The sequence below is a fragment of the Camelina sativa genome, chromosome 12, assembly GCF_030686135.1.
Source record: "Camelina sativa cultivar CO46 ecotype springtype chromosome 12, ASM3068613v1".
Taxonomy (NCBI): domain Eukaryota; kingdom Viridiplantae; phylum Streptophyta; class Magnoliopsida; order Brassicales; family Brassicaceae; genus Camelina; species Camelina sativa.
The window spans coordinates 4,608,984-4,636,438 of record NC_141891.1 but is presented as its reverse complement, the minus strand read 5'-3'; the positions used below and the strand labels follow the sequence as shown (position 1 = coordinate 4,636,438).

At 33.6% G+C, this 27,455-nt stretch overlaps 3 protein-coding genes, 1 long non-coding RNA gene and 2 pseudogenes across 13 annotated transcripts; 3 read left to right on the top strand and 3 right to left on the bottom strand.

Moving 5' to 3' along the window:
* The first annotated feature begins 496 nt into the window (after positions 1-496).
* Positions 497-10,684, top strand: LOC104730214 (histone-lysine N-methyltransferase ASHR3-like). 6 transcript variants are annotated; one of them, XM_010449352.3, is made up of 10 exons: positions 497-929; positions 1,322-1,486; positions 1,604-1,630; positions 1,726-1,837; positions 1,953-2,046; positions 2,139-2,232; positions 2,313-2,391; positions 2,480-2,651; positions 2,739-2,819; positions 2,924-3,228. In XM_010449352.3, exons 1-10 carry the CDS (start codon positions 588-590, stop codon positions 3,072-3,074), a joined length of 1,317 nt encoding a protein of 438 aa, XP_010447654.2. In that variant the 5' UTR covers positions 497-587; the 3' UTR covers positions 3,075-3,228. The 6 variants fall into 6 exon arrangements, with proteins under 6 accessions (XP_010447654.2, XP_087334359.1, XP_087334361.1 ...); XM_087478233.1 differs by having other exon boundaries at positions 497-1,073; XM_010449351.3 differs by having other exon boundaries at positions 516-929; positions 1,601-1,630.
* Positions 10,685-10,922: 238 nt separating this feature from the next.
* Positions 10,923-11,459, bottom strand: LOC104733198 (uncharacterized; annotated as a pseudogene).
* Positions 11,460-14,667: 3,208 nt separating this feature from the next.
* LOC104730213 (crossover junction endonuclease MUS81) lies at positions 14,668-18,756 on the bottom strand. Of its 3 annotated transcripts, none has more exons than XR_015573648.1 (15): positions 18,344-18,756; positions 17,870-17,964; positions 17,695-17,773; positions 17,517-17,603; positions 17,314-17,436; positions 16,980-17,208; positions 16,657-16,852; positions 16,439-16,554; positions 16,194-16,324; positions 16,021-16,078; positions 15,790-15,943; positions 15,617-15,696; positions 15,278-15,518; positions 15,107-15,193; positions 14,668-15,011 (listed from the first exon to the last, which is right to left on the bottom strand). XR_015573648.1 is itself a non-coding variant. In XM_010449350.3 (15 exons), the coding sequence occupies exons 1-15, from the start codon at positions 18,538-18,540 to the stop codon at positions 14,907-14,909; spliced, it is 1,983 nt and encodes a 660-aa protein (XP_010447652.1). In that variant the 5' UTR covers positions 18,541-18,756; the 3' UTR covers positions 14,668-14,906. The 3 variants fall into 3 exon arrangements, 2 of the variants coding, with proteins under 2 accessions (XP_010447652.1, XP_010447651.1); XM_010449350.3 differs by having other exon boundaries at positions 15,790-15,948; XM_010449349.3 differs by having other exon boundaries at positions 15,107-15,518; positions 15,790-15,948.
* A 420-nt stretch (positions 18,757-19,176) lies between these two features.
* Positions 19,177-19,899, top strand: LOC104730211 (uncharacterized). The gene is made up of 2 exons (XM_010449347.3): positions 19,177-19,549; positions 19,794-19,899. Exons 1-2 carry the CDS (start codon positions 19,237-19,239, stop codon positions 19,808-19,810), a joined length of 330 nt encoding a protein of 109 aa, XP_010447649.1. The 5' UTR covers positions 19,177-19,236; the 3' UTR covers positions 19,811-19,899.
* Positions 19,900-20,295: 396 nt separating this feature from the next.
* LOC104730210 (uncharacterized) lies at positions 20,296-20,688 on the bottom strand (annotated as a pseudogene).
* Positions 20,689-23,740: 3,052 nt separating this feature from the next.
* Positions 23,741-25,792, top strand: LOC109128120 (uncharacterized). Of its 3 annotated transcripts, none has more exons than XR_015575237.1 (6): positions 23,741-23,992; positions 24,486-24,738; positions 24,834-24,921; positions 25,019-25,257; positions 25,351-25,415; positions 25,507-25,792. It is a non-coding gene; the product is annotated as an uncharacterized LOC109128120 (long non-coding RNA). The 3 variants fall into 3 exon arrangements; XR_015575235.1 differs by having other exon boundaries at positions 23,746-23,992; positions 25,502-25,792; XR_015575236.1 differs by having other exon boundaries at positions 23,778-23,992; positions 25,485-25,792.
* The last annotated feature ends 1,663 nt before the right edge of the window (positions 25,793-27,455 follow it).

Sequence of the window (27,455 nt, the reverse complement as noted above, 5' to 3'; positions counted from 1 at the left end):
TCAATACGTTACTAGGTTTTGTGTTGCTAAATCTAGAGTTTAACAAAACAATTTACGCCATGTTTTGTTTGAGTATATAGTAAGCAAATGGAAACTGACCATTAATGGTGTAATATAATTTGATTTAAGTTGACATAAACGAAACTAAACTGACATGTAAGTAAACACATCCAAAAAAAAAAACGAACTCCAAATATCTTGTTTATAATTATAACTAACAAACCGAACACTGAATGATCAATCAGATAAACTTCCAAATCATTAGTTTGATTAAATTCAGCGATTTGTTTCAGTTCGGTTTCACCAACATTGATTATTGCGTGTAGCACTGTTATTGGTAGATATGGGGTTGAGAAATTTAACTAGCAAGAAAGAAACAAAAGTTTCGGGGCAATTGCGAAAATGTATGAAAATACAAGACCTTTTTTTTTTGTATAAAAATTTTAAGGACAAAAATCTCCCGCCTTAAATTCCCTCCATATATGGTTTTTTTCATGTCTTTTCGCTTTTCGCCTACCCACAAAGACAAAAGGTAACTGTCTTCTTCATATACTTTCATTCATCTTTGTGCTTGCGAGTGTTAGTAGATGTTAGATCTCGGAAACATGTCTTTGTCTGCATCCGTGGCTCTCACTTGTTGCCCTGCTTTTCTCCCGGCGGCTTCAGGGCCTGAATTAGCCAAATCCATCGATTCACCGGAAAACATAGCCGGAGACAGCAATGGGGAACAATTTCCGGAGGAAGAGGTCAGAGACGTCAAGATTTCCAATGGTGTCACTGCTCTTATCCGGAAACAGAATCCATCTGACCGAGCCAAGAAAGGTTTGATTCTGAATGATCATGTGAAGGATTGGGTCAAGAGAAGAGTTGCTTCTGGAGTTTCTGAGACGAGATGTTTCCTCCCTTTTCTTGTTGGAGCCAAGAAAATGGTATTTTTTTTTTTTTTTTTTTGTGTTTCTGTTTATTTAGTTATGAAGATTAGTATTGGATCTGTGATTACCGCTTATCACTTGCTCTGTGCGAAAGAAAGCCTCAGTGTCTCTAAATCAGGCAAATTTAAGTGCCCTCAACATGTAAGATCCTCATTCATTGTTTTGTATTTGAGGAAGATTCTTTCATTTTTGTTGGCTTGTTTTGTATTCAATATCATATAGATGTTCACGTATCTCAACCTTTTTGTTAGTTCCCTGGCTGTTATGCTGGTAGAAATACTCATGAGAAATATATAAGAATATGTAACAGTGATTAGGTAGGGAATTGAAATGGATTAGTTTGATTGTGCGGTATCTCTCAGTTTCATCTGATAGTATGGAGTTTGCAGGAGTGCTTTCTCTGCAAGGGAAGAGCACTGTGGCGGTGTGTCAAGTGTCCAGTGGCCGCTCATGATAAACATTCTCCATGGCCAGAAGAAACACTTCACCTGAAAGACCAGCCAGGAAAAGCAGTTTGTTGGAGGCATCCAACTGATTGGCGGCAAGACACAAAGGTCAGTTTTTTTACAGTTTCCCTCATCATTTAGTAGATCCTATCAGAAGACTCTTACAATCTGTATTCTCATATAGACTCACTCACATGACTGATAAGTTATTTGTTGGTTTAGCAGCATGCAGTTGCGCAGAGTGAGATGGAGGTCAGTGTTTCTCGTTCCTATAATTAGGAAAGCTGGAGATTTGTTTTTTTCTTACACTTTTTCAAGTAATGCTTATCTACTTTGATATTCAACAGGTCTTTTCCCAGTTGCCTTTGCCATATGTTGAAGAGGAGTTTAAGATTGACTTCACATGGAAAGATTCTGTTGTGAAAGATGATCCACCTCCTTATGTGCATATTAGACGCAGTATCCTTTTAATAGTTTCCACACAAGTTTCTTTTGGTTCAATGTTACTGCCATATGATCACATGATTCTCATTTTGCTTTACACTAGTGTGTGTCATTCCTTGACTGATTTAAGATATTTACTTCGTGAAAAAGAAGCGTGATGATGCTAACGATGGTGTTGGGTGCACAAATTGTGGCCCTACTTGCTGTAGAAGCTGTGTTTGCAGGTATGCTTGTTGACTAACGAACAAATCTTATCTGTTAACCAGGAAAGGAAATGTCGTTTGAATAGTTTCCGCTTTTGGAAAAATTGTCGTAGGGTTCAATGTATAAGCTGTTCTAAAGGATGCGGATGCCCTGAAACTTGTGGAAACAGACCATTCCGCAAAGAGAAAAAGATGAAAATTGTGAAGGTAAAGGCCTTAGTCTCTATTTTATGACTCTTGCATTACACATTGTTTATATCTTGACATGTCATGTTATTGTTTTACAGACTGAACATTGCGGTTGGGGAGTAGAGGCAGCAGAACCAATCAATAAAGAAGACTTTATTATCGAATACATTGGTGAAGGTAAACTATCTTGATTGTGTATTTGAGCCTTATGGTTGTGGTGGAAAGGGACAGAGTATCTAGTGAATAATCTCACTCTTATCTACAGTGATCAGTGATGCTCAATGTGAGCAAAGGCTTTGGGATATGAAGAACAAAGGCGTTAATGAGTTTTACATGTGTGAGATTCATAAAGACTTCACGATTGATGCCACCTTCAAAGGGAACACCTCTCGGTTTCTGAATCACAGCTGCGACCCAAATTGTGTACTGGAGAAGTGGTAAAGAATATAAATATTTCAATTATGCTGAGTAATAGAGAGTGAGTTAAGTTTAATTCTTGTAAAATGTGTGGATATTTTAAACAGGCAAGTTGAAGGTGAGATCCGTATAGGTGTCTTTGCAGCTCGTCAAATAAAAGCAGGAGAGCCACTTACATATGACTACAGGTCAACTTCTGGACCGTTTCTTTCTTCTCTACTTCTCTGTGGTTATTGATTAGCTTAAGTAATCTGAGATACTGATATATTTGGTTCTCTTTGTTTAATGGCAGATTTGTGCAGTTTGGGCCTGAAGTAAAGTGTAATTGTGGGTCTTATAACTGTCAAGGTAATCTTGGGACAAAGAGGAAAGAACCAAACCGTTTGGTTGCGTCTTGGGGAGCAAAACGCAGAAGAAAGTTGCACCGACCTAAAGCCCGTTAATTGCTTCAAGATTAGCTGCAAAATATATGTAAACAAATGTGCTTTGATGGTTTTTCTGTTGTGTACTAATGAGCAAGAACCTTATTCTTTTGAGGACCTCCATGAGTTAGAAACTTCTGGGAGAATCATATCAATAAATAATAATCTTATAGAATTTAATTGTTTAATTAAATTTTTGATTATTGGAAAAAAATCAAACTAATGTAGTAAAATGACAAGTGTGAAATGGTGTTCTTGTTAGATCCTCTCACAGTCTCACCCCATTTGCTGTTATATAGTAGTTTCAAAATGAATCTATATTATGAAAGATGGCCAACTCTCTCCATCTGAGTGACACATCAGCAGTGGAGAGAGTGCCACTTGTCTATCCTCATTAAAAGCAAAAAGACCTATTCATGTATTTTGTTCTTTTTTATATTACAAAAACAGTTTTAATATTTACATAAAAAAATTAGAGAGGCTTATAACATTTCCCAAAAAAGTAGATACATCACCAAAAGACAAAAAAATATCGGGATTGAATCAAGAGCCACTTCTTCCTCTCAGCGTAAACCATGAATATATGGATATATGGTTTAGGAGTCATAATTTTGTCAATAGTTTGAAGAGTTGCAGCAGTGATAGAGATATTTGTTAATATTGTAGAGAAATTCATGAAAGTTTGTCCCTAAAATTTTTTTTTTGAAGAAGATTAAAGTTTTGTTCACTATCAAATGGAAGATAATTGAATAAAATTGTAGAATGTTGGTTTAGCAGAATACAGAGACAAAGAGGAAGGAGTTTTCATATTCTAATATTTAGAAGTTGTCAAAAATAAAATTAAATGAAATTCTTATAAATAAATAAAAAATTCTAGAGTTATATTCAAGAAATTGAAGAGCTAACATGAAAGGAAGATGTCTATCTTAATCAATCTTGATAAATTAAAATGTTAGTAGTTCATAGTATATAACTGAGAAGCTAAAAAACTCTTTGTTACAAAATATGCATTTTTAGATCAAGCTTTCATTTGAAATATTTTTTTTAGAAGTTTTAGACAAGAATTGTAAAATGGTTAAGCTTTCAAAATAAAGTTGTCTATGCATGTATCTAATAATTCAATTGCAAAATGAAAAAAGCTATTTGAAGTATAAAAAAAATATCAAAATCAAATTATATTTTTCAAGATTTCCACAATTAAAAAATAGATAAACTCTACATAAAAAATCAAATTAGTAACAAAATTGTTTAAAAAGCGGTAAGCTATAAGCCCGCGCATAGCGCGGGTATTCATCTAGTTATTAATAAAGAACCACTAGAACTTGTAATTGAGGCTTAGTTAGGCTCACTGTTGACAGGTTATGTTTAAAATATACTGTATGTAAATTGAGAAGACTACTATACTCTTTAGTCCTTAATGGTCCGTTTGGTAATCTGAGATTCTCAAACAAACCACAAGAGCCATATTTTAGTGGTATGGCAAGAAAAAATAACCAATCACATTTGAATATTCTTTAATTTGTGTCAAAACCATTATTTCAAAAAATTTAGTAATAAAATAACTGAATATTGGTCTGTGGTGAAGGAAGTTGTGGATGTCCTCTCCACTATCTTTCCTTTCGTCAGCTCATTTAATTTGATTTAGTTAGTTGATTTCAAGTTTGTAAAGAATTCATGTCCTCTCATTTTCGATAAAAAGTGAAAAAAAAATCAAAAAAAGTAATGAAAATTACCCATGGTAAGAGTATAGTGTTCAATTAATGAAGCTGTGTAACAAACAAATCGTTCAGCAATGATGTTCGCATAACATCATCAATATTAAAGTTTTAAGAATAAAGAAGAGATCGAGAACAGAAAATTAATCACAAAATTTAGTTCAGGATCAATCAAGCTTACCACAAAAAAATCCTAATTTACCTACGTTCTAGAAATTGCATATGATGATTTTAAACCATACACAAAATCCAATAATAAATTCATATCCTTCTTTAACTTAAAAGTAAACACATATTTTTTTGTCCCTCTCAATATTTCAGATATATGATTCTAAATTTTTCATGAGTTTAATACTCAAATATAAAACAAAGGACGATCTAGATATAAAAGCAGATACGTACATGTATGATGGGCTACGAAAGAATACGTTTTAAACTTTTAATCAAATTATAATTCATAATACAAGATACAAGGTTTCTAAAGCTTTAAATATTTCAAGTGCCACATCCACGTTACTTTGATGTATATATATGAATATATCTACCAATTCTAGAGCTATCATTTTCTCAATACCATGCTTGCGCAACATATTTGGTACGTTTTCTAATTTATTAAATATAATTTATGTTCAGATATTTCAGATATCAATGGATAATTTTGAATGATTTTAAAAAATTTTAGATAAATTTCAATAGGTTTTAACATGTTTTTGCAAAAATAACTCATAGCTATGCTAACATAGTATTTTAAATATCAAGATTTGAGTAATGTTCTTACTTGCTTTCATCATATTATTGATTAAAGTATTATATAAGGACAAATAGATAATCTTATATAAGATTATCATGTTAATTTACAAATAAAATTTTCAATAATGCTTTGCAAGCTTCCTATTATTTATTTACACACTTTTAATAGTCCAACAATTTAAAATGGGAAAATAATTCAATTTTCCACATACATTATTTATATTAGTATTAGTTTTAGAAAGGGACAAAAACAAACTTGTAACCAAAAATTGACCTACATCTTCTTCAAATCTTTAATTTCTTTCTCTTTCACTGTGAGAATGAAATGAAGAATGATCATACAACTGATCATGAGACTTTTCACAAAAAAGACGAGAAGCCTCAACAACCAAAACGTGTAGCTCGATATGATCCTCACATGATTGAAGCATATGTCAATCTCTTGGAGCCTTATGAGCCCTTCCCATATCCGGAGATGATCCATAACGTCCAAGCTTCTCTCAGGAGGAGGATGTGACAATACTAGACCATCCTTGGATAATCTGTATATTTGTAACAAACCTGTATTCATCTGTATAAAATAAAACAGGGACTAGGCCATCCCTAAAAAGAAAACTGGTCATGATCTCGAACCGATCATCTGATGAGCCCAAGGGAGGGCGAAACCAGTTTCATAACCACACCATTAGAAACCTTAAAACAAATAAATGAGCAGAGTAATTAAGATTCAATGATCAGCTTTGGCTCCCGATTCTGGTCCGAGTAATTCCAAAAAACATCTACACCCTATAAGTTGGTTTCAAACGCACACAGTTTGGTTTATACCATCCTTAAACCTCGTACTTTCCCCGAGAATCATAAAGCATCCTACCGATGTGGTGTCCGAGAATGATTATGGAACTCAATTAATGTATTATGTATGTATATCTTTAAAGTATAGCCCCGGTCAATCCCTTGGCTTCAGCAAGCAGTTATACAATCGTGGTGAGAGCCTAAGTTTTGGTTACAAGCACATGTGGTTCTATACATCACTGTCCAAAATCTAAAAAACAACGTGTCGTACTATATAGGCACTTGATAAGTTGCAGATCTCTCTCTCTAGACACAGGTCAACGTGACAAACACTAGAGTAGAGAAGTCATTCACCCCAAACTAGAATATATTTTGCTAAGCTTGTAAATATCATTATAAATGAAGTTTGTGGTATTACACAAGCATTAATTACCTAAACTTAGAATAACCTTGGCAAAAAAAAAGAAATAAAAAAGAAGGTTACAATAGTGTGAATATTGAGTTCGTATAACCTTTTACCATGTAATTTGAGTTCGTTCGTGTAATCGTGTTTCATCCTAGCACCGAGTATGAAAGGCATGCATGATGCATGCCGGAGTGTCATGGAAGTAGGGAAAAAACAAAAGCAAACAGTGTTAGATTATATCCCACATCGGAAGAATAACAAATCGTTGGGCAATATATATAGTGTTTGGCAACCCTCCTCTCTTGAGCTAGCTTTTGGGAGTGAGTTAGACCCATTACTAATATGGTATCAGAGCCTAGGTTCAAACTTCTCGATTGTGGACTACCACCCGTGGATGTCTAGTCCCACAAACTTCACGTTACAGATGTCCAGTCCTGAGCGTGAGGGGGATGTGTTAGATTATATCCCACATCGGAAGAATAACAAATCCTTGGGCAATATATATAGTGTTTGGCAACCCTCCTCTCTTGAGCTAGCTTTTGGGAGTGAGTTAGGTCCATTACTAATAAACAGTGTCGTCTAAGATTGATGATGGATTGAGAGAAGAAAAACATTTATTTTTTGGTAATCGATAATAAGTTCTATATGGTATGTGTCTAGCTAGCGCGTGTAGTATTTTGGTTGATTTATGTTATTTAATAGACTCTTGGTCTAGCTATATAGTTATGGCTAGGTCACTAGGTATATAATACGTCCAATTGTAGAGACTCAATATTTTGTAATCGATTGTTATGGGGGCGTCAGTTGTCACCTAGTTATTAGACTTGAAAAAGAAAAGAAAAAAAAATCTTCTTTCACGGGAAAGTTAGTTTCAGAAAAGAAAAAAGAAAAGAAAACAAAAAACTTTCAAAATAGTTCATATATTCACTTTAAACTTCCCGAAAACGTTCTTACGTAAAAGAACTTAGTTGAGTTAGTTCATAGTATTATTTTGAAGACATCATTTATGGAAAAAATGTTTGAAGTAGAGCGGTTAAACTTATATCTAACATGCATGCATTAACTCTAAAAAAAACAACAATTTTGTGAATAATTTTAATATCTAAGTATTTGAATGGGTTAGAAAAAGCACAAGTTCACTTGATCAATCATGTTTTGACAAAAAAATAAAAATAAATAATTATGTGAAACCATTGGTCGATCGAAGATGAAAATGAAAGTTTACGTAAAGCATAATTGTTAAACTTCCCACGATCACATTTACCATTCTATGAAAAGAAAATCAAAAATAAAGTAGAGGTATATTTTCCTCCATATATAATCCACGATCTCTTCTAGTCAAACGATTGACAGTTACGATCGACGTCAAAGCAATATATATACGTATCTCATTGATCATCTTTATGTTGTAGATGTTAGTTTAATTCTAAAAAGTTGAGGATAAACTCATTTAGGAGTAAGACACGCTTCGTAAAAGAAAATCTTATATATAATGCCTTATATCCAATATAAATTTCAAATATTTCATTGTTGACGCCGACAATCTCCGATGAGTTCATCATATAAGGCATATATATAGCCTCTGGACTGGTATGTTACATATGTTTTATTGCTTTAAGATGATTATATTAATATTTTTTCTTTCAAAAAAAATTTATATCTTATACGTTTGTCTAATATACTTTTGTTTTATAGACCACACCACTAAAAAAAATGCAAACTTGATGAATAAAAGAGGAGACGCAAACAAAGTAGAAGACTTGAGCAAGAGCAGCTCTAGTGGCAAAGTGTTAAGAGGCTGAAGATGATGAAGTAGAATATCAAGACGCAAATGATATCATCTTTGTATTGAGTCACTTCACTCCGGTAAAAATTTTGTGGCTATGACCTTGAGTTTTAATCTAATTTTAAGTTGGTATTGAGTCTTTGAATATTAAATGTAAGTTTGTATTTTTTTTTTTTGACAATCAGTAATTTTGTCTTTTTATAAATTCTCTATAGTATATTCTATAAAGCATTGAAGTTGGAAGTTATTTCTTAATATTTGGAAGACTATTAATTCTTTTCGTTAAAAAAAAAAATGTACAACAACAATTGTCTCACTATATCAAGTGACAGAACCAAATCCACATTTTCACGAAACAATATAGTTTTCCCCACATACTAATTTATTTACAAACTAAATTTTCATATATTTTAGATTACATATGGCATATAAATATATAATAATTTTTCGGTATAATACTAGTATATATAAAAGCCGGAATATCTGAGAATCTCCCAATTTTTAACTTCTCCAACTTATATATATGCATAATGGAATCAATTATGCCGTTCAAATATATACTAAAACAATAAAATCTTTAAACGCAATTTTGTTTTTTGTTTTCTTGTTTAGTATAACAAAGCTACATTAAGGGAAATCCGAAGGAGTGAAAAATTCAATATTCAAAATACTTGTATATTAGACGGAAAACACAATTAGATAAGATATATGACATTTTCGATTAACCTAGCTTAATATACAAATTAAAAATAATTAGAAATATCGCGATTACAGTGTGAAGAAAAACTCAAAAAACGAGGAAGCGAGAGCTGTATAACAAATAAATCGTTCAGCAATGATGTTCGCATAACATCAATATTAAAGTTTTAAAAACAAAAAAAGAGACCGAGAACAAAAAATTAATCACAAAATTTAGTTCAGGATCAATCAAGCTTACCACAAAAAATCATAATTTACCTATGTTCTAAGAATTCCATATGATGATTTTAAACCAAACCCAAACTCCAATAATAAATTCATATTCTTCTTAACTCAAAAGTAAACAATTTTTGTTTTCTCCCTTTCAATATTTCGGATATATAATTCTAAATTTTCCATGAGTTTAATACTCAAATATAAAACAAAGAACGATCTAGATATAAAAAAAGATACAAGGTTTTAAACTTTTAATCAAATTATAATTCATAATACAATATACAAGGTTTCTAAAGCTTTAAATATTTCAAGTGTCACATCCACATTACTTTGATGTGTATATATATATATATATATATATATATATATATATGAATATATCTACCAATTCTAGAGCTATCATTTTCTCAATACCATGCTTGAGCAACATATTTGGTACATTTTCTAATTTATTGAATATAATTTATGTTCAAATTTTTCAGATATCAATGGATAATTTTGAATGATTTTAATAATTTTTAGAGAAATTTCAATAAGTTTTAAAATGTTTTTGCAAAAATAACTCATAGCTATGCTAACATAGTATTTAAAATATCAAAATTTGAGTAATGTTCTTACTTGCTTTCATCATATTATTGATTAAAGTATTATATAACAATAAGAAAAAACAATTAGATAATCTTATATTAGATTATCATGTTAATTTAAAAATAAAATTTTCAATAATGCTTTGCAAGAGCTTCCTATTATTTATTTACACACTTTTGATAGTCCAACAATTTAAAATGGGGAAATAATTCAATTTTCCAAATACATTAAATATTAGTATTAGTTTTAGAAAGGGACAAAAAAAACTAGTAACCAAAAATTGACCTACTAGTCTTCTTATTTTTAGACATCTTCGATTCAACATTTGATCTAATAAGTTATCTTTGTCTTTTTTTCTTAGATTATGTGACACTATACTTTTAGGCTTTCAGCCATGTGTAGATTTTATGTCTGGATTTCCATTGTGGCATTGTCCAAAGTATCTATCATGTACTAAATATAGAGTGTTAGATTTTGGATCGAGCATATTCTGGATCATGTGTGATAGAGAGATCAGAGCTTTTCTTTAAAATCCAGACATAAATTTATTATGTTTAAGTTATATTTAGAGAGGTTCCGTTTGTAAATCGAATACTTGTATTGATTTCATGTGATGCTTGATTCTCAAGCAAACCCCAAAACGATAATCGTACAATTTTAACGATCCTTTTAATGAGTTTGTTTGCGGTGTGCGTATCTAGAAAGAACAAAGATTCTCCTTCCTTTTCCTACTAATTTATTTCTAATTGAGAAAGCAAAAGAAGTTGTATCCCATACAACCCCTTTTTGGGATACACACATGTAATATTAGTTGGAGATTACAAGAGTAGATTTTATTTCATACCAACAAAAGATAGTAGTAGATTCGAGTGAGATAACAAAAGTATTTTAGTAGTAGTGAGGAAATAGTACAGCAGCTACGGAACAACGTAACCTGTCACATGAGATCAATTCCATATATTATAGAGTGGTCTTGTACTTACGTAGATTTTTTTTTTTTATAAAAAGAACTTTATACCGATGATTAATTTCTAAGTTCTCGTACTACATTTTTCGCAACATATATATAGCTCTCTAGCGATACCTTCAGTTTTTTACAAGATTAAAACCGTAAAATAAAACTTCTTAATTAAACTTACCTCCACACTTGGTACCATAAGCTAGAGGCTTCCCACAAAAGGCAGTGACATGAACAACCTTATCCATGTCTATCACTTTCTGCACTGAAGCTGTGATACGACCACACGCGCAAGGGATGTTTGATTTCTTAACGACTCGACAGCACGCTGCGGACGGGTTTACCATTGGGCTTGGTCGCTGCATGTAGACCGCGCATTCCTTCATCAGACCTTCTATGTCTCCTTGGCACGTTCCATGCCCTGGAACTAGTAGTGTTCCTGAGATTACAAGGATCATTGTCTGACCAAAATCAAAACACGAGAATCTATCGCCATTTTGGTTTGAATCTAGTGAGTGTAGCTTTGAGTTTTTGGTTAAAGAGAAGTTGTTTATGGTCTTCTATATAGTGGCTTAGAGGGGTTTAAGGGTTTGTTGTGCTGCATGTGAGGGCAATTATCTTTTTTTTTTTGTGCGCTGAGAGTACTGTAGACTTAAGTGGTGAATGCTGTAATCTTGACTTGTCATGTTATTGTTTCTACAGACTGAACATTGCGGTTGGGGAGTAGAGGCAGCAGACCAATCAACAAAAATACTTTATTGTCGAATACATTGGTGAAGGTAAATTATCTTGATTTTGTAATTCAGCCTTAGGTTGTGGTGGAAAGGGACAATGTATCTAGTGATTAATCTCACTCTATCCACAGTGATCAGTGATGCTCAATGTGAGCAAAGGCTTTGGGATATGAAGAACAAAGGCATTAATGAGTTTTACATGTGTGAGAATCATAAAGACTTCACGATTGATGCCACCTTCAAAGGGAAAACCTCTCGGTTTCTGAATCACAGCTGCAACCCAAATTGTGTATTGGAGAAGTGGTAAAGAATATAAATATGTCGATTATGCTGAGTAATAGAGAGTGAGTTAAGTTTAATTCTTGTAAAATGTGTGGATATTTTAAACAGGCAAGTTGAAAGTGAGCGTGTAAGTGTCTTTGCAGCTCGTCAAATAGAAGCAGGAGAGCCACTTACTTATGACTACAGGTCAACTTCTGGACCATTTCTTTCTTCTTCACTTTTCTTTGGTTATAATTAGATTAAGGAATCTGAGATACTGATATAATTGATTCTCTTTGTTTAATGGCAGATTTGTGCAGTTTGGGCCTGAAGTAAAGTGTAATTGTGGGTCTTATAACTGTCAAGGTAATCTTGGGACAAAGAGGAAAGAACCAAACCATTTGGTTGCGTCTTGGGGAGCAAAACGCAGAAGAGTGTTGCACCAACCTAAAGCCCGTTAATTGCTGCAAGATTAGCTGCAAAATATTTGTAAACAAATGTGCTTTGATGGTTTCCCTGTTGTGTACTAATGGGCAAGAACCTTATTCTTTAGAGCACTTTCATGAATTAAAAACTCATGGGAGAATCTTATCAATAAATTAAATTATAGTTTAATAGAATTCAATTGCTTAAATTAAATTTACAATTATTGGAAAAAATCAAATCAATGTAGTAAAATGACAAGTGTGAACTTCTTATTAGCAAGTATATCATGGATTCCTTATTTAAGAACCTCTTCCTCTCTTTTTTTTTTCTCCAAAATTTGTTTCCTCGCTACTTTAATAAAGGGTATCCTAGCTTGCTCTTATATAGTAGTTTCAAAAAAAAAAATTATTTAAGAACCACTTGAACTTGTAATAGAGGCTTAGTTAGTTAGTTAGGCTCACTTGACAGGTTATGTTTAAAGTATATGTAAATTGAGAAGGCTAGTTTACTCTTTAATGATCCGTTTAGTATGAGGCTATGAGCCATTGATTTTTTTTCCAAAATAGTAGAAAGATAGTGAGAATTTGTTTTCGTGTTTGCATTTTGACATGATTGAATTGTTTATTATTTATTATGTTGTTGTTTTTTCCTACTTGTTATCGCAATATATAGCTTCAACAAAACAAAACATTAATATACTACAAAAATGATACGCTTACATATGGTTTTATTGCCATAATTTATGTTTTCAAATATGATATACTTAATCATGTGGTCACATGTGCACATCATGCGCATCTAGATTGGTTTATTTCACAAGTGTAATTGTGGATCTGAAAACCATCAAGGTAATCTTGGCCTTCAGTATTCGTTGGATGCTGTTACTTAATCTAATTTTGTTAGAATCTATCCGTAATCTCTCAATCTTGGCCATAATGAAATTCTATGTTTGGGTTGGCCAATTGGAGACTTGTGTTCTTTGATCTGATGTTGTTAGAATTTATATCTGATGTTGTTAATTCTTTGATCTGATGTTGTTAAATCTTAGAAGAATCAATTTAGCTTAGATTCAGACTCTATCAATCTTGACTACGAATATATATTCAGAACCTATGTATTATAATATAGTCTTGGTCATTGTTTTTTTAGCTTTATAATAGAGTAATGTTTTGATGTGATTGACTCGATCAAATCCAAATTAGAGAATAAGTGTCCTGGAATTGTTTCATGCTCGGAGCCGTCCTAGGTGGTCCAATGTATAGCTTGCAGACTGGAAGGAGGGACAACTCCATGGCTTACATGATAATAAATAAGAGTTTTATATATAAAATTTTTGGCAGAGATATATATAAAATTGAATAGGTACCATAACAATTTTTGGTATTTTTACACTGGTGACCACTAATCTCTTTCGTATAAGTGTTTTCATGCAGCTCCATGCACTATATTTAATGATCTAGAAATATTTTTGTTACCATGATAAAAAATATAAATGAAAATAAATCTCTTTTTTTTAAAAATGAATAAAATTGTAACATATCATTAAAAAGGAAATCTCAAGATAAAATTAGTATTTAAGGGTCAAATAAACAAAAAAATGTATTAAATTATTTATGTAATGGTGTCAAAACATAAAGAAATAGAAATAATCACAACCACAAATTAAAAATAACAAAAATTTAGGATTTTAGGGGATTCAAACACAAATTAAAATTTTAGCAACCATTATCATTATCCTTTTGCTCCTGTTCTGTTCTTCGGCTTGTCAGGCACGTGTTCGTCTTACTAGTCCTGATCACACAACTGATCATGAGACAGTTCACAAAGACGAGAAGCCTCAACAGCCAAAACATCTCTGTCGATCTGATCCTCACCTCATTGAAGCCTATATCAATTTCATGGAGCCTTATGAGCCCTTCCCATATACGGAGATGATCCGTAACGTTGAAGCTCTCTGAGGATGCGACGATATTAGATCATCGTTGGATAATTTGTATATCTGTAAAAACTGTATCTTTTGTATGAAATAAAACAGTGACTAGGCCATCCCTAAAAAAAACTGGTCATGATCTCGAACCGATCATCTGATGAGCAGAGTAAGATCATATTCAGGGTTGGCTTTGATTTTGGTCGAGTAATTCCAAAAAACTTCTATACCGTTCAAGTTGGTTCAGTTTCAAACGCAGGGAGTTTGGTTTTTTACCACCCCTAAACCTTGGATTGTGCCCGAGAATCTTAAAATCATAAAGCATCCTATCGATGTGGTGATAAAGAATGATTATGTTTTGAAACTCAATTAATGAATGTATATCTTTAAAGCATAGCCGGTCAATCCCTTGGCTTCAGCTAACAGTTATAAATTTGTGGTGAGCCTAAGTTTTGGTTACAAGCACAAGTGGTTCTATAAACCACTGTCCAAAATCTAAAAGACACATCGCTTATATATATATAGGCACTACAAGATAAGTTTCAGATCTCTCTCTCTAGACAAAGTCAAAGGGACAAACACTAGAGAAGCGAAGTCATTCACCCCAAACTAACTTGAATATATTCTTACTAGCTGATGCACATATTACATTGTAGCTTCGATTTCTCAACATCTCTTCTTGCTCAAAGACATCCCCTTCCTTCAAAACAATGCAAAGATTGTTTAGTTCAAGTCATCAGTTTCTTAAAGAAGTACAAGATTTCGAGATCTCAAGCAACGGCAAAAAGGTCTTACTAGATGAGAATAGGCAGAAGCAAGAGATATAAGTGTTGGGTACATATCAAGAACAGCCATGGCAATTTCCTCAGTTACCTGCGGGATCTGCACCAAATACTTATCAATCGAAATGGATTCGCAGAACCATTCACATATAAGAACCGAAAAATGCATAGCCAGACTCAGTACCTGCATAAGCTGAATGGCAAATACGTCGCTGATTGTCATTTTATCAAGGTCTTGACACCTTTTGACAAAACTATCAAAAGAAGGACACGAGGCCGCCACTTTGCTCTTGTCATTATCATTCACCCGTAACTTGTAGTACTGATATATTGATTTAGTGAGGTAACCGTATTTTCTTAGCGTCTCACCCAGCCCTTGTGTCCTCACAACATCAAATCCCTCCAGAATCTCTGTCGTGAAACAACTAGAAGCATACATAGATGAAGATAAGTATGGTTCCAGATCTCAAACAAAAATGCACAACCAATTTATATTTTCTGAAACATCAAATAAATTTCTTACGCCGTTTTAATGCTTTCTGCTGCATCAGAATGGTTTGGATCTCCTTCAAGAATGTATATCAGCTTCTTGAATCCTGATCTCTATTTAAATTTGCAGTTAAAGAAGAAAATGAGAGACAACCATCAATGAATGATGGAGCAAGTCAGAAACTAAGGAGTTGAGAATACACACACCTGAAGTCTGAGTTTTTGGTCCCTGTAGCGATTATCTCTAATTGATGAGCGCATATCATCAACATTCTTCCTCTCGGCAATAAAATCCAGAACATACTCATCCTCAAGGTACTTATGCCGAGCAATCCAGATACAATCCCCGACTGGTAATCGTCTAACCTACACCACTTGTCCTGTTAATTTGTGTAATTTCGAACCTGTTGACATCTATTCAAAGAATCAAATGCAAACCTCAATCTTGATATTGAATTCAGAGCATATGTTATCAACTATATTCCTGGACCGTGATCTGTGAAACCATAAGAAACGTAGATAGACTATTGTCACACTCTCATAACTAAACCATAAGAAACCAAACCACAACTAAAAGATAAGAGTAGAGCAAGATTAAATGTTCCACAAACCCCTTAGTGGCGAACTTTTCTCGATCATCCAGTATCAAGATCACATCATATGCCTCCTCAAACGTTTCTTCACATCTAAGAGGAGGGAGGCGTGGAAAATTTGTTATCCCTTTGGTTCTATCTGATACCAACTTTGTAACCAGGACACAATAAGGAACAGTTAAAGCTGATTAGCAATCCAGTTGCTGCTGATCATTAAAAAAATATAACAATCTACTGATTATTGAACTCAAATGGTTACATACAGAAGATGAGCAGGCTTTCACCGCATGACTTGAACTGGATGAACATGGATTTAAGGTGAATCCATCGTTGCAAGAGCGAAACTTCTTAGCAAGAGATCCCTCAAGATCAACTTGACCTGTATTTGTAGGTAATACTTCATAAGATGAAACATAAACTTTTCACAAACACAGCACTAAGCACTAAGCATATTTTATCATATTCTTGATAAAGACCGTACGAGTTTGTGCTCCAGAAGGTCCTCCTGAATCTTTTCTTTTATTTCGAGAGTCCGGACAGGAATTATAAACCTCTGCTTGACGAAGATGGCACATTACAGAGAGCCAGAGAGTTGATGGATCCTTGTCCCCAGATCCATCTGAAACCTCTCTGAATGCAGCAACGACTTGTTCCTTAGAATAACCAAACGGTGTAAACTGTTGACAAAAACCAAAAAATTTAAACATGAAACTAAGAAAATGAAGCAAAACATGTCACCTCACAACCAATCAACACTATATAAGAAGAATTTAAAGGTCGAAATAACATTATGATGATGATGACCTTTTCAAGAATATCGTTTGGAATGGCTGCTTGTGCCCTAGATCTGGGATCAGCATATAGCTGTTCTTCTGTCAACGTAAAAGAACAGGTGGGATTTTGATTCGGTGTTTTCTTTGCTTGCGGTGCAGGATCCATTTCATCATCAGATAAGATGTCAACTGAATTAGGTAATCCAGATCGCACTATACATTCCTTTGCAACTTCCCGACCTTCAACTGTCAGCATGTACCTAAGAAAAGAAACAATAGTCTCAAGATAAGGTCTACTTCTCTACAAAAATACAAGTCAAGAGCACCTAAATTATAGGGAAGAGTTTCAGATATGAGTTTTTTACTTGGCTGGGTTGCTAGATTTGACCACTAATCCCTTCTGTATAAGTGTGGTCATACAGCTCCATCCACTATACCACTCCCTCTTAGAGTTTCCAATTCCTGCTTTCCCTTTACCTTTCTCTGGCCTAGTGACAAGAATGGAAGAATAAGAGCAGAAGTTAGGTACAAAACCAACAGATTAGAGATTGGGAACATTGATTCATACCCAACAGGAGCATGTGAGAGCCCACTCGCATCAGCAGCATCAATAAGCTCTTGTTTACGCATGAATTCTTTCCCATTTGTTGTCCTTCTGGTAAAAGAAAAACATAACTGTCCTGAAAAAGGGTTTACAGAGAGGAACGAAAAGAGTATTTTGTGAGTATTACAACCATGTAACCAACCTGTGCAAGGTTATTAGTAATGCATACGCCACAGAGTTTCTTTGCGGAATGTACCGTTTCTTTCCATTGGCCTTTTTCCCTGGACAGATCAAAAATCACCATACGTAAAGACATCACATTGATAACACATGTGAACCACATAATATATATACAGCGAACAGCCCAACTCCATTACCAGCATGATTATCAGGTAAATCTTCTTGCTCAGAACCTTCAGCACCAGCATCAAAATATCCTTTCATGAGCTTAACCATCCACTTGCCAAAGCCCCTATGCATCAAACCCAGCAAAAATCACAAAACAGATACTTGGTTAGATAGAAGCAAAGCCACCCAACAACTAAAAACCACTCACTATCAGATTTGCTTTGCCTTGCAACGGCTTAATAAACAAACACTTTCCCTTGAAACAAAGAAACAAATGATTCTATCTATCTACATGACTACAATTTTCAGACAAAACAAACACGAACCCTTAGCTAAAGCCTAAGGATCCAAAAATCCGAGAATCTCGAACTAGAAAACACAAAGGGGTCACATCTTTCCATAAGAAATTGAACACAAAAGGCATTTCAAACAAGAAAACGAATGACCCATTTACCCAAATTCGATAGGAGAGAAGTGAAGAGAAGAGAAAGCAAGAAACATACTTGATCTGCGACAAGTCTTTGAGTGTGTTAATGGGATCCTTGGCGTCGCAGACATTTCTATACGCCTTAACAAACGTCCTCTCCAGATTCTCAGACAAGCCTTTGGGCTTATCAGCGTGTTCTTGCTTCTTTTGCAACACATAAGCCGCTAAACCTTGATTCTCAGGACACCGTACGGCCCGTCTCTCGTCATCCATCACTACACCACTCTAAAGAGTCTGAATCTCTCTAATTCCTTGATGACTGGCTGTATTCGTCGCCGGAAAAAGAGGGAAAATTTCACGCAAAGGTTTGATCTTTTGGTTCGACAAACCAAAATCTTTTAGGCGTTTCGTTGGGAATTTTCAAAATTTGGGGATTTTGGCTAAACTACGCCTGTTCAGTGACTATCATGACGTCACGAGTCAAGAGTAAGAGCCTCCGTCTGATTCAGAGGCTTTTAATTTGAAACATGAATCACTTGGTTCAATTAAAAATTTACGTTTTGATAGTTGTCATTTGTCACAAATTTGTCTCTTTGGTTCTTTCTTTTTATTTTTGTCACAAATTGACTTCGGTGAAAAAAAATAAAAATAAATAAATAAATACTATTTTGTCATTTACTACTTTATGTATCTCAGATATAAGTGTCATGCATTGGCTGCCATGTAACGTTAGTTGTAGTTAATTACGAGGACACTCATCAGAATCTCACAGAAAATTGCAAGTCTCTTGTCACATGAAACCAATTGGAAAAGAGCAACCACTTAAGTCTACAGTACTCTCAGCACACAAAAAAGATAACCTCACATGCAGCACAACGCGTTAAACCCTCTAAGCCACTATATATATGACCCTGAACAACTTCTCTTTAACCAAAAACTCAAAGCTACACTCACTAGATTCAAACAAAAATGGCCATAGGTTCTCGTGTTTTGATTTGTCTCACAATGATCCTTGTAATTTCAGGAACACTACTAGTTCCAGGGCATGGCACGTGCCAAGGTGACATCGAAGGTCTGATGAAAGAATGCGCCGTCTACGTGCAGCGTCCCGGCGCAATGGTAAACCCCTCCGCAGCGTGCTGCAGAGTCGTTAAGAGATCAGACATCTCTTGCGCGTGTGGCCGTATCACAGCTTCAGTGCTAAAAATGATAGACATGGATAAGGTTGTTCATGTCTCTGCCTTTTGTGGGAAGCCTCTAGCTCATGGTACCAAGTGTGGAAGTAAGTCTGATAGAGAAGTTCCATTTTTAATAATACGATTTTTATCTTGTAAAAAAACTGAAGGTGTCGCTAGAGAGCTATATATGTTGCAAAAATGTAGTACAAAAACTTAGAAATATCGGTAAAGATTAAAAAAAAAAAATTGTATGCGTTTATATTTTTTTGTATGCATGTAAGCACAAAATTTGCGTTTTAAAACATCATATGATCTCTATTAATATATAGAATTGATCTCATGTGGCAGGTTACGTTGTGCCATGAGATTTGGGACCAGAACTTGGGAGCTAATTAAAAGGGTTTCTAGAATAAATTGTTTGTGCATGGAGCTGTAGCTGCTGTACTATTTCGTATTTCCCCACTATTATACTCTTGTAATCTCACTAAAATCCACTATCATTAAAATCTACTCTTTATGTAATCTCTAATATTCCATGTTACGCGTCGAAAGACGAAAAGTATATATGGTGTCGTCAAGATTCAATATATTGATGCTACGACTTTCCAGTATATAGAGAAGAGAAAAGATCTTCTTTGATTATAGGAAAAAATTTTACCTATTATTTTTCACTTACGGTTAATGATTTAATACACAAAATAAAAGTTTTACACAAGAATCACAACTCTTGGATATGTTGATAGTTCGAAGAATGGAAATTGAAAAGAAAAAAAATTTAAAGCAACAATGATTTGAATAATCCAGAAGAATATATAATGAAGTCCTTAATTACAATCAGATCTGAGTTTCATTAAGATTTTGAAACCCTAGCAGAATATATGCTTGTGATACAAAAGAAAGCTCTAAAAGATAAATTGGTCAACAATAGAGAGAAACAAAAAAGAATGACAAGGAAATCAATCCTCCATAGCCAATCCTCGCCGTAGATGTTTAGACGCTTGGTATGCAAGTAAGCATAGTATGCCGAGTTGGTTTCAATCTCGTTGATTTGGTCACCAAAAGATGCCGAGTCGGCCTTCTCCATGATTGGGTCATATTCCTCAGTTTGATAATAATTTATTTGGACTCCATCACGAATAATGACCGGGACTTTCCAAGGACGGAGAGCCTCTGAAGCACCCACAAAAAGCAAGACGACGAAGACAATGAAAAAAACGTTGCTTACTCCCAATCTAGTTTACATTAATTTTTGTTGTAGATAAGGGCTATGATGTAGAAAAAGATCTCGAGAGAATAGTTTTATGATTTGAAATATATGTTGTGTGTGTTTTATATATATAGAGAGGTTGGACGTATAGAAACCGACCTTTATTTCCTTTAGTAATTAGGAGAGACAGACTTTAATTTATTTCCTTTTTCTTTGTCTCCTAAATCCTGATGGAAAACCTGTAAAATTGCTAAATCAAAACATGTTTAAATTAACTGTTTGATCAATGTTTTGCAGCAGAAAGCATTTAAATTGTTTTACCCTTATGTACAGATGACTTATAGTCTATCTTGAACTACGTTACGTACAACACATCTCTCCATTGTATCGGCGCAAGAAGAGATGTTGAGAAATCGAAGCAACAACGTAACATGTGCATCAGCACGTAAAAGTATGTATATTCAAGGAGTTTCGTTGGGGTCATTTTGAATTTTTATTTTTGTTTGGTTGTATTATATATTTTCCACACATTAATATTGTAAATAAAAAATATTTTCAGATAATACAAAATATTTACTATCCAAATCCCTAAGCCCCTAGAAAATAGTGAAAAAAATTACAGATCATCACATGAAAGGCTCCATGAAATTGACATATGCTTCAATCGTGTGAGGATCAGATCGACACATCAATAACACGGAATTCTTTTCTTATGATGATTGAAGCCAAAATAATAATTAAAAAATGTCTCCATATTTGGGGTTTGTATTCCGAGTATTTGAGATTACCAAATTATTGATAATGATATAATAAAACATTCTTATTTTGTTACATATATCTATCATTATAATTATTATAATTATAACGTATGGAAAACAGCATAACCGGTTAATTCTGGAAGTTAACAGCTAGCTAGGTAGACGACGATCTGCATGCATGTTATACAAATTGTGGTTGATGTTGTTATATAACTTCATCTACAATCTATAAGGGAAAAAAAAGTATACGGAATTTTATGTTTAACCCAAACATGATGACTAATAGACAATACTTACTAAAAAGTTATATTTATTCCTCTTAGGATACATTTAAATTTGAAAAGGAAAATTACAAGTTATAATGAAATCGAAGAAAAAAAGAAGAAAGAAAAAAAGAAGAAAGAAAAAGAGAACAAAGAGATGCATCTTCATTGGTATTGGCTTCATCAACGATCTAAAGATAATGCCTCCTCATGACAGAAAAATCGACATTATGGATCATCGTAGTAGTGTACGGGAACTGGTCAGATTCATAGTTTAGAACATCATCTTCAACCGTGTCGAAGTAGGGTGGAAGGCATGAATAATCATCATCATCATCATCAAAGTTTGAGATTAGGTCTTGTTGCTTCTTGTCATGAACATCCAAGGTATCACTCGTGTGATCATGAAGAATACGTGCCGCACAAGACAAGGCAGAGCAATTGATCAAGAGCAAGAGGATGATGAAGCTGATTATTGTAGAAGCTTTTGCCATCTATGGGAAATTTTTTAAAAAACAAAAAGATATTGTGTCAGGGAATGGTTAGGGTTTGGACGTACGTATAGTAAGATTTGGAAAGAGAAAACAAAGAGGTTAGGGTAGGTCTTCTGCGTAGAAGAAGATCTCGAGAGAAAGAATGGTTTTGTGATTTGAAATATTGTGTGTGCAAGTGTTTTATATATAGAGTTTGGACGTGTAGAAAGAAACCGACCTTATTCCCTTTAGTAATTGATAGACGACCGACTTTAATTATTATTATTATTTATTTTTTTGTCTCCTAAATTCAGATGGAAAACGTAAGTTCCTTAATCAAAACATGCATGCACCAACTCGTTTGACTCATCCAAGACATAAACCGTGATTTTATTTTATTTATTTATTTAAAAAAAAGCAAACAAAAGGAAAAAAAAAGGTAACTAGAAAAAAAATTCTAATCGTTCATCCAAAACTTTTTCATCTTCATGAGTATTTGGAATCCCTACAACACCCGTTTTGGGATAGTAAAAGTATACAACATCTTTTGTTTTCTCATCAATTTTTAGAAGAAAAAAAATAGCAGGAGAAGAAGATTTTTCCTAGATACGCACACCGCACGCAAATACGAAAGGATCATTAAAAATCTACGATTAGGGCTTTGGGAGAATCGAGCATCGTCACATAAAATCAATACAAGTATTTGATTTACAAATGGAACCTCTGAAATAATACAACTTAAACATGATAAATTTATGTTTGGAGAGTCGATCGTCTAAATAATAGAACTTTGATCTCTCTACAACATGATCCAAAATCGAACACAGTCTACATTTAATACATGATACTTTGGACAAGTAATGGACGAGATAACATATCGAAAAATCTAGACACGGCAAAAGAACAGAGATAACTTATCAGATCAAGGACTCATGAATCCAAGTTGTACGTCGACAAATAAGTACTTCACGTTGAAGATATATTATTTCAGTATATATGACTTATATATGAGATGCCGTTTACTTATTTTCATACAAACAAAAGAGAAAAGACCATTTATATGCTTCCACCGGGATAGAGACTAGCTAGAGAGTATAGTGATGTTGCTTTTCCACCTCGACAGCCGCGAACAGAAGACATCAATTCATCTCCCAGCTACATTTATAGTAAAGTAAAATGATACTCAAAAATTATCTGAAAGAAAAAAATTTTAGTCTAGACGACGATCTACATGCATGTTATACAATTCTGGATGTTTGTTAATATAACTTCGTCTACAATCTATAAGAAAAAAAGTTATACGCAATTTTATGTTTAACCCAAACATAAATAATGTAAAGACAATACTTACTAAAAAATTATATTTTTTCCTCTTAATTAGGATACATTTAAATTTACCAAAAAAAAAAAAAAAAGAAAGAGAGACAGCCCCAGCTCAATAAATGTATATTTATATTTTTTTTTTGGCCTTTTATCTAATTTATACTAAGAAATTCATTTTCTTGGCCCATATAACATGTTTTTTAAGACTTGTCTATACATAATTGGTCTTTTCACATTTTAAAAGAAGAAAAGAAAATGGACCCTGTTATGTGGACCCTATTATACAGAAAAAAATAGATTGGCACTCTGCCAACCCTAGTTGAGCCGGTTATGGAGAGAGAACAAAGAGATGCATCTTCATTGGCATTGACTTCAGCAATCGTGGAAAAGGAGAGGCGTACGAGAGAGGGTCCTATGCTTGGGTTCTCTCTATATTTGTCTCCCAAGCCGAGACAAGCATCCGCAGGTTGATGAGAGACCAACATAGATAGAGAGAGAACCCAGGCATATAGCTCCCTCTCTTGTAGGCCTCTATGCTTATTCCTCTTTTCTACTAATCCCGTACCATGAATCTTTTTTCTCTGTATCAGATTTAAGTGTTCATGTGGAATTCGAATTTCTCTATAGATTTCGGCTGTTAATATTTGCGTGTCTTTGATTTTGTTGTACATTTTGGGGTTGATTGCTTAATCTTAATCATCTGGCGATTGTGGATTTGTGATTATTTGGGAGTGTCATTGTTAATAATTGCTTTAGTATTTGTTAATTGCTTTAGTATTGCTTCTTTTATCTGGCTCATCTTGTTGCGTGGGCGTGTGAATGTTAATTGCTAAATCTTGTTCCCACTCACTGCCACTTAACTTGCTCTTTTTGTTGAACATTTGGGAATTAATTTGCTTATCAGCTCATGATTAATTGACTTACTGGACTGGCAAACAGTAAAATCTCATGTTTTCCTTACCGCACTTTTTGATTGAAACTGTAATTGAAATTTGGGAATTTGTGCATTTGTACAGAAATGTGATGCATTGAGAAAGAAGCACCACCAAACCTGTCTCTGAAAGGGTTTGTTTGACTTGATTGACTCAATCAAGTCTGAGCTCGAGATCCAGCTGTGATGTGCTGTCTTTGTCAAGCAGAAGTTTATACTCGCTGTTCGTAACAGAAGAAAAGATTTAGCACGACCTTCTAGAGCACAAACTCGTACGGTCTTTAATGATCTAATATCCTTAGTGCTGTGTTTGTTTTTTATCGTGCTCCATCTCTCAGGTGTGTGTAACTCTCAGCTCTTACGTCTTCAACTGGCTCTCTCTCTCATTGCCGGTTTTTTAATCATTGCCTTCTTAAATTGAAATTCTAAATAGTGATCGGGATTCAAGAAGCTCATTCATATATATACGTTCGTCAAGGGGATCCAAACCATTCTGATGCAGCAGAAAGCATTAAAACAGCGTAAGATTATCTTTTAACACAAGATTTTGATTGGTTGATGAGCTTTTTTCTTTGAGATTTGGAATCAAACTTATCTGGAGTATATATATGCTTCTAGTTGTTTCACGAGAGAGATTCTGGAGGGATTTAAATGTGCCGATGACACAGGGGCTGGGTGAGAGACGCTAAGAAAATACGGTTATCTTACTAAATCAATTTACCAATACTACAAAGTCAGGGCTGAATTATAATGACAAGAACAAAGTTGCGGCCTCGTGTCCTTCTTTTGATAATTTTGTCAAAAGGGGTCGTCAAGACCTTGATAAAATGACAGTCAGCGATGTATCTGCCACTCAGGTACTGAGTCTTACTAAGCCTTATTCGGTTCTTATTTGTTAATGGTTCTGTGAATCCGGTTTGATTGATAAGTATTTGGTACGGGCCTTGCAGGTCACTGAGGAAATTGCCATAGCTGTTCTTGATCTGTGCCTAACACTTCTGCCTATTCTCATCTAGTAAGACTTATTCCATTTTCCTAAGATTCCAAAATCTTGTACTTATTTTAAAAACCCAATGACTTCTAGCCTGTATCGTTTTGAAGGAAAGGAATGTGTCGGTGCAAGAAGATATGTTGCTAAATCGAAGCAAGAATTGAATATATGCATCAGCTAGTATAAGAATATTCAAGTTAGTTTTGGGATGAACGGCTTTTACTCTGGTGTTGGTCCTTTCGACGGCATATATTTTGGATTGTGGTTTATGGAACCCACTTGTGCTTCTAACGGCTTAAGCTTAGGAATTGACCAGTTATGCTTCAAAGATGTATAACTAAATTATACATTTGTTCAGTTCCATTGACACAACTTTCAATACACACCACTTAGAGCTCAAAGCTACGATATGTGGTGGAAACAGTGATTTTGTCGGCACTTAATTACCATCCCAAGTTCCCAACACTTGTGACAGGGACGATTGTGTCATCAGCAGACTGCAGACTGCAGATGGATAAATCGAAGTTTTAGGTGCAAAGGAATTTTTACATGAGCATCAAGTCTTAAGTTTTATATTATTATGTTCTGAAAAGAAAAAAGTTAATCCATGATTTGTGATAAATCTGAATCTAAATTGAACGCCTGAGATATGCATTTTTTTTTTTGCCTAAAGTATGATCATATTGGTATACATTGAAATTGAGTTTGTAAAATTAATTAATTATGCAAGAAAATAAACCTTCCATACGAAAAACAACTTCTTTAGGACTTTAGAACAGTATTTCCTTACTTAACCTAGAGACCGGTCATCACCTTACTTAACCCTCACCCATCTAGCTGTCTCATCAACGCATACCAATCTGATTATATTTTAGGCAAAAAAATTACGTTCATGCTTATCTCATGTGTTCAATATATGTACAGTAAAACCTCTATAAATTAATAAATTTACCTAGTCCTAAGTAAATTCGATAAGATAATAAGACAATATTTTTTAAAAAAATCTCCATGTAAAATATGGTCCCAATAATATTATAAACTAATAATCATATAAATATATATATATATATATATGCTGATATAATAATGTATGCTTTGAAATTTTGAATTTTCTCCTAGAACTCATGTCTAGAAAACAATTGTTATGTAGTATTTTAAAATTATAATGACATAAAAGTAGCTAATATTTTTAAAAATTTTCAATTTTTAGATATGCATCATTTTCATTTTTATAGTTTATAGGCTATTAAAAAATGATAATTAATATTATTATTTATGTATGTTATGTGTATAGGTGAATTTGTTTATAGTATTCGTAATTTTTTCAATAATATTTATTAAATATTAAAAATTTAGTTTGAAAACTATAAAACTTATAACATCGCAAAGTCTATTCTTATTTTGCTAAAATTGTCTAAATTCATAATTTTTAAGAATTTTAAAAATTAATAATAATTATTAATTTATAAATAATTTATACTATAAAATAATAAATATTAATTTATAAATTAATATTATTATAAATTAATAAAATGGCATTGTCCTGACATTATTAATTTATAGAGGTTTTACTGTAGGTTCAAAATATGTTTTCGATACCACAATCATAGATCAACATTTTTTTATTTTTTTTTTCTATCTATAGTTTCAAAGAATAGTAATCTACGCATCACGATCATGGATATTGGATATCACATATTGGGGTTTCAGTAAACTTAACAAGCAATTCTCGCCATCAGTTCGTCTTTAAACCTCAAGACTTGATGCTTATGTAAAGATTCCTTTGCACCTAAAACTTTTAAATATAAGAAAATATTTCTTGCATCTTCTTTATTTTGTTATTACATTTTGTTTCACTCTAATCAACACCGGCCTCTTCGTTACATATATAACATATAATGAAACATAAACGGCAATTCACTCTACATAAAACAAAAAATGGTGATTAACTTTACAAAAACAGTCATATACTCATATGAGATTGAGAACAAGAGTCGGTGATGCTTACAAAAGAGCTATAGATATAGAGAAACTGAGGATAATGACATAAAACGAGATTTGTAA